The 11,749-nt window shown below is 31.0% G+C and overlaps 1 protein-coding gene across 4 annotated transcripts in view; it reads left to right on the top strand.

Moving 5' to 3' along the window:
• Positions 1-219: 219 nt before the first annotated feature.
• The window catches only part of LOC142642804 (methionine--tRNA ligase, chloroplastic/mitochondrial-like), a 42,932-nt gene continuing 31,402 nt past the window's right edge, over positions 220-11,749 (top strand). Inside the window, exons 1-3 of one of the 4 annotated variants that reach the window (XM_075817229.1) lie at positions 220-476; positions 1,204-1,343; positions 1,481-1,630. In XM_075817229.1, coding sequence (XP_075673344.1) covers positions 1,593-1,630 — 38 coding nt within the window. In that variant the 5' untranslated portion in view covers positions 220-476; positions 1,204-1,343; positions 1,481-1,592. Of the gene's footprint in view, positions 477-1,203; positions 1,344-1,480; positions 1,631-3,040; positions 3,326-11,749 lie in introns of those variants that run through there. The other 3 variants (XR_012845735.1, XM_075817228.1, XM_075817230.1) reach the window with 3 other exon arrangements.

Below are 11,749 nucleotides of genomic sequence, written 5' to 3'. Positions count from 1 at the left end.
CAAACTGGTCCAAGGAACTGTGTTTTTACCTTAGTTCAATTTAGTCGTCTTTGGTTGGTTAATATCACTAATCTATTATTTTTGGTCCTTTTTTTATGAAATTATTTTTGTTCTTAAACTTTGCATCAAATTGGTTTTTCTATTACTTATTTTTTTAGTGTCTAAAGTTTTACCACTACATAAAAATTATAAAAAAAAAAAACCTGATTTATTTTGACTCACTTTTTTCCGGGTTCACTTGAAACTTGAAAGGGTCAAAAGAAACAAAGTAAAAATAGGTTTTCGTTTTAAAAATTTAATGAAATTTCCCTTTCACCAAAAAATAATAATAATAATAATTTAACTCAGTCATCACTCAAACTCTCTCTCTTTGAGAAAACGCAAAGAGCGAGAAAACTCAAATACAGAACTCCGACAACGAGCTGAGGCACGATGGTCAGCGATCTCATCTCCGCCACTTCTTCGTCTGATTACAGGTATATGTTTAACTCTCTGTTTGTTTACCGAGAAAAAAAAAATTGAATTTGTCTATCACGGAAATTACCTAGCAGACCTGTCCAAACAATTATTGGTATTCTCTCTCATCTCTTCATTGGTAGAGAGAGACTACGAAGAATGGCTCAGAGAGAAAGAAGTAGTTTAATTTGGGGGCTAAGGTTTGAATGCTTTTGGAATTGAAATTGCGTCGCTATCCTCTGGAATCTGAAGTATGGGTTGGATCTATGAGGTTTAGCCTAGATGTGTTGTTTGTGTTTTGGTTACAGATGTGAACACATTTCAAGAATATAACAAGAACCAAAAGCCCATAAATGAAAAAAAAAGTTTTCCTTCTCTCTTCTCTAACCTTTTCATTTTATTCTCTGGACTATCTGTACAGCTTCCGTTAACTAGAAATAGCCTTTTTGTATGATTGATTGATCAAATATGGCCCTCAATTGGTTTATATGTTTTTCATGTATAGTGAGAAGATGTAAAAACAAAGTAAAAGCTCGGCTCTTTTACTAATGAAGAGTAAATTCAAATAGCTTTCGGGGTTTTATTTGAAAACTCTGTGTGTGTATATATTTTTAAGAGCATATTTCTACAAGCAAATCAAGGAAAACGTGCATTGTTATCATTTTATGTTGTTGAACAATTTTAGTGTTGCAAACTTGCAATATGATGTAAAAGGCAAACATTTTATGGTTCATATCTTTGTGGCAGAGGCTATTAGAAAAGAAAGTTATATTCATTACCAGTACAGATGAGCATGGGGAGAAAATTGCTGCTGCTGTGGCAGTCCAGGGTTCCGACCCAAGTGATTGTGATGTCATTTAACAAGCATAAAAGACACTCTGGAAGATGTAATATTAACCCAAGATGCTAATGCACTCTCAATTTACTTTAGCCTGACTTTTTGAATCATGAATGTTCCAATTGTTGTGCATATTTTCCATTTTTTATGATCTCCTTTGTTTTGTTGTTTACGTTCTGCCTGCAGTTAGACATATCTTATGATGAGTTCATTCGGACAACCAATGAGTCTGAACCCAAGCATGAAGCAGTTGTGAAGGAATTTTACTAAGGGTTGTTGCCAACGGTGATATATATCTATGAAGGACATTATTGTGTCAACTTTGAGGAGTATAAGGTAATATTTGCATTTTGAACTTGTAAATGCGGATGTAGCAACATTGTCTAAATTTAATTTCCCTTATCTGCGTTTTTTTTTTTTTATTCACATACTTTTGGATTAGTGATGGGGTTACTGCATTATCTATAGTTGAGTATTTGATAAAAAGCAGGTTTTTTTTTTTTTTTTTTTTTGAGGGTGCTAGTATATTTGTGTAGAAAATCTCCTTTGATATCTACAAGAACTTGTTGAGGTTACTGGTTATGTGGAATTCCTTTTTCTTTTATTTTATATAGGTTCTTGCTGATTTCCATTTTCATATATGCACTGTCTTGTTTGAACAAAATATGTTTATGTATTTATTGTGGTCTTTTTGTTTGAGAGAGGTTTTGTATTTATGTACCACAATAGTGCAATGTCTTTAGCTCTGTGAATCTGCTGGATGAGAAAGAATTGCTTGATAACTGTTGCCCTATGCACCTGAAGCTGTGTGTTCTGTGGAAAGAGGATAATTACTTCTTTGCACTATAAAAATATAAAAAATTATTGGAAGAAACTTTGATAGAATCCAAAATTTTTGCAGCCTTTGTTCTGGTTAAATGAGGTGAGATAGTAGGTAACTTTGTAAAAACTTAGTCTAGTGTGTCCTATATTGTGGTCCCTATTAAATTACCGATTGTCCCAAAAGTTTAAGATATTGGGATATAAAAATTTTAATTATTTAACCATATATTTTTAATACTCTCCCTCACATAGACAGGAATCGAATTCAGGACTTTCTGCTTTGATACCATGTTAAATTACTGATTGTCTCAATTTTTTTTTTTTTTTTTTTTTGAGAATCAATCCCAAAAGTTTATGCTACTGGAATATAGTAAATTTAATAATTTAACCACATACTTCTGACAGTCCCTGAGCTTTATTGCAAAAAGAATTTTCTTGGGGGGTTCTTTCAGCATGATTAGTTTCCTGATAAGAGCCTGAGTATGCTGATTAAAAATGTCGTAAGTTTAATAGTGGGCATATTGTGTATATATTGTTGTAATAAATCTGTATTAGTTGTAGTTATTGGTACTTGGTAAAATGCGTTTGATAGTAGTTACCATTTAAAATATTCTTTTTGAAGGGTAATTATGCCATGATTGCTAATATATTCCTTAAAAAGTTGTTGCGCTGAACCAACAATACTTTGAATAAGCCTTTTGGGTAAAGCTTTATTGGTGACATACCCTGTATTGATAGTGCCTCTGCTGCCGTATATCAATCATACTGGGCACAGGAATCTATTTTTTTATGAATTTAATCTAAAATTCTCTCTGCTTCTCTTTCCCCTTCGAAATTTATTAATGAAATGTTAGGAATACCCTTTTTCGTATCTTGCTATATGGAATTTTCTACTAATCACTTCCATAATCTTTTGGCTTCAAGGTGCAAGGCTGGATCAAAAGTGGCCTAAGAGATTTTTTTTCCATTTCCTGAGCATCAGTGGATTGGGGTATCCTAGTTCCTAATGACAATAAGCGAACCATATATGTGTGTTTTGATGTATTACTAGGGTAAAGTTCTTTTCTTTTGTAATTTGGAATTTGCTAAGCTTCTAAGTTCCTAATTTGTATTACAAATGTTTATTTATTTATCTATTTATTTATTTTTATTACCACAAACATGTAGACATCAGTCAGCTTCCAACTTATGAAAGCAGCGGTTTGTATATATATGTGTGTATGTGTGTTTGTACCTATTAAAAAATGTGTGTTTAAAATGAAAGTAAAAATAATATGTAATAAGTTGGAATTGGTGAAGTATAACATAAGACACAAAGTGGGATAGAGGATTGCTATTGCTAGTAGTTGAGGAAAATAAGAAGTTGGCAAGTTGCCATGAGAGAGGCTGATACCATGCCAAGTTTAATTAATAACAAAGAGGAATTTGAGAGTAGCAAAATGATTTCAGTCTTAGAATTGAGAACGTGCTACTTTTTCTTTTTCTTTTTTGAGAAATGAGAAAGTGCTACTTAATCTAATATTTATGCCCCTGTTATTATATACTCAAAACATGGATTGGCGCCTAATGTAGACAACATATTTTCTAAATGACAAATACACAGCTGACACATGTCTAATCACTTAACACTGTTAACAGTAACTTATCAAACATAATAACGTGGATAGGAAAAAATGGTGGAAGAAAATTGGTTCATTGCAATATGTCCTTAATATGATTCACATTACGATTATATGATATTAAAATTTTTGGTTTATATTATTTTTTCTAACATTACTATAATTTAAAATTATAAAATATATTACATCATCTTAATTCCTAAACAATGTAATATTATATTATTATATTGAGATTATAGTAATGTAAGATTACAATAATGTAATATTATGATATAATATAACATCACGGTGAACCACACGTTCCCTTTAGTGCAAAAAGTATTAAAATCAATACAATGAAGTTCCCTTCACATCGACCAAAAAAAAAAAAAAAACAGAGAGGAGGAAGTTGTTTCACCTCACTTGAAAAAGTGAACCAAAGTAAAAACGAACTGCTTTAGTCTAGCATGCAAAAGCCCTAAATTACTTCCCCTTTTAGGCCAAATTCATGCCTAAATTGGCTTAACAAGATCACAAAATCCAACTTCAAATGTTTTTTTTATTCATTTTAAATGATGAGATGAAATTATTTTAAATTTTTTATTATTATTTTAATAGGCATGTCAGCTTTAAATATGCCAACTGTGCACACTGTATACACGAAGACACTTTTTATTCGTGAGATGATAGTAGTGACTTTTCAATTTTGGGGACAAAAAAAAAAAAAATTCAATCTTATATACATCTTCACAGCTTCAACCTCAATATATTGTTTTGGGCCCACCTTGCAAAAAAAATACATATTCTTTGCAACATCAATAATAATAATAATAATAATAATCCCCCAATTCATGATTAAAATTTCTACTATTGCTTATTAAAAAAATATATTAAGCCACACTCTCCATAAAATCTCATAATTTGCAAAAAGTCATACATATTACAAAAAGTGAAATATTTTATGCCTAAACCAGTTTGGACTAAAATTCCTCTAACTCACAATGTGGTAATTGATAAAACTATTCACATGACCTTTTTAACGAGTCTTACAACTTGTTTAAATAATACAAGTATTTGTTTAATCAATTGCCATGTAATGGGATTAAGAGTAAATCTACGAATCTCATTATCATGATCCATATCCAAATGAGAGATTTACATAAATGAGTTGTGATAAGGCACTAAGCTTAGCTTAAAACAAATATAACAACAATTTGAAACTTGTAAGTTTTAAGGTACTAACCTCTAAAATTAGAATAGAGCATAACTATAAATCCAAATATAATAAACCAAACCATCAACACAACATTTAAATATCAAATCTCTCAACAATTCATCAAGCTAAAATATGAGAAAATAAAGACTCCAAATACATTCTTAAATAGTCTCATGATTACCAAGTTTACAACACTAAAAAAACACAATAGAGCAAATTTTCATAACATAGTTCATTGCTACACAGTCTTCAGTTCTTAGCTCCAACGATCACCAACTAGTTGCATTAAAAGAGTCCATTGAACTAATCTGGAAATGGGGGAGAAAGGGTGTGAGCTAATAGCTGAAAAAGGGACTACATCATATGATATTGTCAAGTGAAAAAAAATGCACATTATAGTAGAGAACATACTAAATTTTTCAAAACATTTTTATTAACAGTATGAAAGTAATTCAATATAAAGATTAAAACCTGCTTTGGAAGTGAACATTTAACTGTACAATAAAAAAGATATACCTTCTTAAATAAACAAATAATGATGTCTTAAAATATTTGCCCAATTTTAATAAGCCATAGTTCTGCTACAAGAACATCACTTCATCATTTGGTAAATTACTTATAATAACATATAATAATACATGTAACATTAAAGTTTTTTTCATGATTAATTTGTCCATAACAATAAACAATAATTAGTATATACAATATTAGACAAACTAAGACAATCTTAACAATTAGCAAGTACATCCCATGAGAAAATATAACAATGGTTCCAAAAAGCAAATAATAGCAATGGTTTCAAAGAGTAAACAATAACAATGTAGCACACCACAATAAACAATATTTCATCCAAAGACCAACTCTTAGCTTTGTGTTGGCAAAGATTACAAATAGTGTAACTGATTTTATGAAAACATTTTCTTTTTCTTTAACAATATTATAAAATATTCTTCATATAGATAGTAATGTATCCCATTTTTTTTTTTAAAAAAAAAAACTATATATAGAAAGAACTTTTACAAAAGACGTTCACAATTTAGCCAAGCTTTTTTTTTTCAATTATACCCATATATAGTTTTTGATGAACTTTTCAATTATACATATATAATATAATATCTTGAGAATAATCATTATCTAAAATTCACTTACTTCATCGACAAATAATTTTTGTGTCACCCAAACAGCATCAAGTAGAACATAATACAGGATTAGATGACTTAGTAAAGATAAACATGTCAATATTTATGTATATCTAAGTAAATGCAAGGCACTAATAACAAGACAAGGGTTTACTATTGATATGTACTTGGCTCAACACTCAAAATTTTGTGCTTAACTTTTTAAACCCATTAAGGCAGCCCTCCCCTCAAAAGTATGACATGACAGTACCTAAATTTCATATTATGTCTATCAAAACTCAACCATCTCCATCATCTTGTTGTCCCAAATGGATCGTATGACCTAGTTTTACCAAAACTAGAGATTAACCGATATTCATTATTCCTAAGCCATTTACATCATGACCTTCATAAACTTACAGCCTAACCATCAAATCAGTAATGAAACACATCATGGGTCTCAAAGTAAAGTTCTTGCAAATCTAGATTAATTTCTCCACAATCTTTTTAATAACGTTTCCCGTGCTTGAAATTTTTTAAGCCTGAAACCAAACACTAAAACGGACCCAATAAATTTGGCCTAAGATAACTAATTTCCTCACCACTTTGGCTTTAAATATAAAATAACTAGAAATTTCAAAAAAAATATGATTTTCTTCGGGTTATAAGTTCTATATGTTAACTCAATTCACCCCAAATTTCATGTCAATCTCAAGTTATGCTAAAATCAAGTCAGTATATCTAAATCTAAAATGTTGACAACGTAAATATCTCAAATTATATAACTCTTTGAGATGAATGAGTATACATAACAAGACATCTACAATACAAACCACCTAATACACACGTTAGATGAAGCTATCAAAAAAAAAAAAAATTAGTTCCTCGTTTGCAGACTTACTCATCTTTTTAAATCCATATGGGCCTCCCTCAAATTTTAAAATTAGTTTAAAAAAAAAAAAAAAAAAAACCCTTTTAAGTAAATAAGAATACAAGGAACCCAAAGAAAAATAAAATCCAGCCCATTCATTGCCCATAGCACGTCCAAATTTACACCAACAACAAAAATAATTTCAACAAATCCCAAATCAACAATATCATCCACCTAAAATAAAAATTCTTTGTAAATCAAGCCTCTTATACATTCAAATATCCTTCGTTTACTAAAAAAACCCAAATCTATTTATATATAAAAAGATAAAAAATAAAAAATAAAAATCCCCTACGCCATCGCCGTCGTCTCAAACCTGCAATTGTCTGCTTGCCTCCACAACTAGCCGGTTTGCCACTCCCGATCACCACCTGAGCCGAAGCCTGACTCAACTTTAGGCTTCTAAAGTTCTAACCTTACCGTGCGGGTTATCTCTTTCTTTGTTATGTTAGGGATTTATGCGTGCTAGTCTAAAAGGAATACTCTGAGGGCGTTTGGATACGGATTATTCGCGTTGCGTTTCCTTTACTGCGTTTTCCTTTTTTCTTTTTCTTTTTTCCTGGGCACGCGTTTCAGGATGCAGAGGCTACTGTTCATGCACTGTGCATGAACAGTAGCCGCAATAGTGGACCAATTCAACCGTGAACAGTGCACTGTATACTGTTCATGGACCCACAAAATTCACTTTTCAGCAACTTTTTCATTAAAAATGGGTCCCACGGCACTATTCACATATTTAAAAATTATTTTGCTACAGTGTTTTCAGTTTTCAGTTTTCAATTTCAGCAAAATAAGTTCTATCCAGACGGACCTTTTATATCAGTCTATGCCTTTTGAATGTTGAATCTTCTACGTTTTTCTATAATAATAATATATGCTTTTTGCATATATTATTATAATATTCTATATTTAGTGTTGATAATAATACGAATTATGCTACCAGCATCTAGTCGGACAAAATTTTATACCACAGTTCACCGCATGGTGAGTAACTATTAACAAAAATGTGCCAGTGGATTGTGTAGAGACACTTTACCAACCACAATTTACTATATGCTAAATTTGGGTACAAAATTATGCCTAATTATGTAGTACTAACATAATTACAATAATACTATATACAGTTTTGAGTCTTTTGACTGAATATATGTTTTATGTTAATATCTATGCGTTTGGTGGTTTACATTTTCCCTATTGTTATATTTATTTTAATTTATATTTCGTTTTGATAGTAATTTCTCAAACTAAGTTATTATTATTGTTAAGTTAAAAAATAGAAGAAGTTATCATTGTTGTTTATGATATACTATATTTGATATATACCTACTTATTTATTGTAGCATTCACATTATATATAATTTTAGCAATATGGAAGAAGGTAAGGTATAAATTTTTTTAATAAAAATTTTAAATATATACGAAAGTGGTGTCATAACTTTTGATTAAACTACTCGCTCAAAAAAAAACTTTTGATTAAACTATTTCATACTTTTCCCTAAAAAAAAATCTATATCATTTCTTACCCATGAAACACTCTAAAATTCTATGGACCGATAGTATGATAATTACCAAACTAGGATCTCTACATTTTTTTAGTCATCAGATTTAGTTTTACATAAATCTTAACCCTCAAAATATTCTTTTGGGGTCCACTTAAAATAATGAAAAACCAAAATCTTTTGCAAAAATAAATATCAATAATTTAGAAGAAAAAAAAAACCCACAATCGGTGATAGATCTTTGCCAATTTAGATCAATTCAAATGGATTGGGCATATACTAACATAAAAATCCAATAATATATGATGGTGCACATACATGATAAAAGCGTTACTTCTATTTTTTATTTTAAAAAATAAAGTAATATTAAAGAATTAAACCACAAACTCAAGAAGATTACTGAGTTTTACCATTAAATACATTACAAAACAAGAAGTAATTTTTATTTTTTTTGAGAAATTTACAAAACAAGAAGTAGATCCACCAATCTCACATCTCAATTTTCTTTTCTTTTCTTTTCTTTTTTTTTTTTTTTTTTTGAATTGGGATGAATGAGATAAAATTTTAATCAACATAACCACCACAACACAAATCATAAAACACACACCCCAGAAGAAGCCTATTAAGGAAACACAGTACATAAAAGAAAGGGCAGGCTGAGAAGATTAGGAACAAAGCCCAATCTTGGGCCCATAGTACTACATCTACAAGGATAGTATAACGGCCCCAAGAAAAACTTGTCTCTCTGTCAAAAAAAAAACACCTCACCAATCACCAAGATTCCTTATTGAACAAAGCCTTAGAAGGAAAAAAAAAAAAAAAAAAAGCATGGAATTCTAAGTAATAGTAAGAAAGAGTACTGTATGCATAATGAACGCCATTTCCTGCAGATGTAGAAGCTTCAACAGAGGCTACAATAGAGTTGTAAGATTCAATACCCACTTTGTTGTTGGTAGTGCAGTCACCGCCGGTGACGTTGCTGCTAACCACCTCTTCTGAAATATCTTATACACTCGCGGAGTTTAGGAATGAGTCAAGAATGAGGATCAGGAGAAGAATATAATTAAAATGACAAGGTTTTGAATAAGAAGCAAAGCTGCCAACATCAAATCTCAAATACATTGTTTTTGGTTTTGAATAATGACTTGAGTTATTCAACATAACTACTACAATACAAACTATTTTACTACAAAATATTGATGTAGCTACCCTCTTATTGATTTTTATTTAGAACCATTATTAATATCATTTTTTCATTTATTAATAATCACTCATTATATTAACTGTTTGTAAAAATTTTTGTAAAATAATTTTTATCTTTAGCATTATTAGCATAATAATACACACGCTACATAAAGCTATCCAGAAACACATTGCATAACAAAAGGCCTGATCGAGAAAATCACGAACAGAGCCCATTACTAGGCCCATATTTATACAAGGGATAGTACGATGGGTCCAAGAATGAGCTTGGGCCTAAGACTTTAATCGTAGACAACCTTGCCCTCACATCTGTGAAACACTTCAAACTCAGAATATTGATGATGTCTCGGTCTTAGCCTCAGCTGGCTGATAGTTTCCAACAAACTGGGTAAGGCTCCACATCATTTGGAGATTCAAGAGGAAGCTTGTGCTAGCTGCTTGTTCTGTGTTAAATGTCCCTGTGTTACGTTTGCTGTTTGTGGTGTTTTGTGTCCCAGAGTGTGACAATCTTATTATAAGGGTAGAGATGGAGAATAGCATGGCCTGCATATATCTCAAGTCTCCAATATATATATATATATATATATATATGTGTGTGTGTATATGTGTGTGTGTGTGTGTTTTAATTAGTTTTTTTATTTATTTTAAATGATGCCCTTACTAAAACTTCACTGCACAATGTGTTTGTGTGTATTTCGAAAGTATACTTTCTCTCTCTTATAAAGAGATAAGTCCTACCATACACTTACATAATTATATATTTAATTGAATAAATTATCATTAAAAAATTATTATTATTTAAAAGAAAGAAAAAGAATATACTTATAACTGGTAGACCTTGATTGCATGCATCTTCAAGGTTTAAATCTAACTTATTATTATTATTATTATTATTATTATTATTATTATTATTATTGTGGGGATAAATGAGCCAAGGAGTATTGGGCCGTGGGCCATACCCAAGGATATTAAGGGAGCTTGAGGATGGTCAAACAATAAAATAAGTATGCGGGTCAATGGCTCGAGGACAAAGACAAGTAATAATGAACAAATGGTGTCTCCTGAGGATCCAAACTTCCTCAGGAAGTGTTGAGGAAGGTTGGAACCCAGTTGCCTAGAGAATACTGTGCAAGAGCCAATCATACTTCTGAGGATAAGCTTCAGATAAAGGAGTTAACAGTGAACTAAGAAATATCTGAGAAGAATGCTGCTACCACCATATTAAATGTTTTGCACCTAAACAACTGGCCACATTTATATGGAAATGACCCCTGAGCAAGGATATCTCAGTTCACAGCTATTCACAAAGCTTCCAATAGGTTTCTGATAGGACAAGCATCCAAAAGATCACCTACATGATCAAGGTTGTGATTAAAAAGAATGGGACTATATAAGGAAATGGACCTCGTGAAAAATGGGGCATGTAATTTGAGAGGAAAAGAAAGAACTCCTTGTACTTAGGAAAAACTTGAGCAAATATAAGAACAACTCATCCTCGGACTTGATCGAGGAATTCCATTCTCACATTGTGTTTTTCTAACTGATTTAATCCCTTTCAATTAAGGCCCATATGTGATTTGCTGAAACGTTCTCTCTGATAACATCCACTCTCTTACAAACACATTGTGTTGGGATGCTTGGGCCATCATCAACTATTCACAAGTTGGAGATCTAAAAATCAAGTCCTTACAATTGGCGCCGTCTGTGGGAAATTAGAAAAATAGCAGAAATTTAATGAAACAAATTAGAATAAACTAGAATTTAGGCCGAGATGAAACATATGGGTGATTCGTACCAATTAATAAACCATAAAAGAATTTTTTGATCAGAACATAATTGATAACATTGTTGTGTATTAGACTATTAGTGTTTGATTACACAACTGAATGCTTGATCCATTTGAGTTGATTGTGATATATTTTTCATTATTCTTTTCACAACTTGCTAAAGTTGTAAATTGAAATTTGAGTAACATCATGCTTACCATGTCCTTGAAAATATTTTATTATACATAAATCACAACAAAATATGTGGTGGATTTGGGTGTGTGAATGTGTCCCTAACATTA

Source organism: Castanea sativa, chromosome 7 (genome assembly GCF_040712315.1).
Source record: "Castanea sativa cultivar Marrone di Chiusa Pesio chromosome 7, ASM4071231v1".
In the NCBI taxonomy this organism is placed as follows: domain Eukaryota; kingdom Viridiplantae; phylum Streptophyta; class Magnoliopsida; order Fagales; family Fagaceae; genus Castanea; species Castanea sativa.
This window is presented reverse-complemented; position numbering and strand designations above follow the sequence as displayed.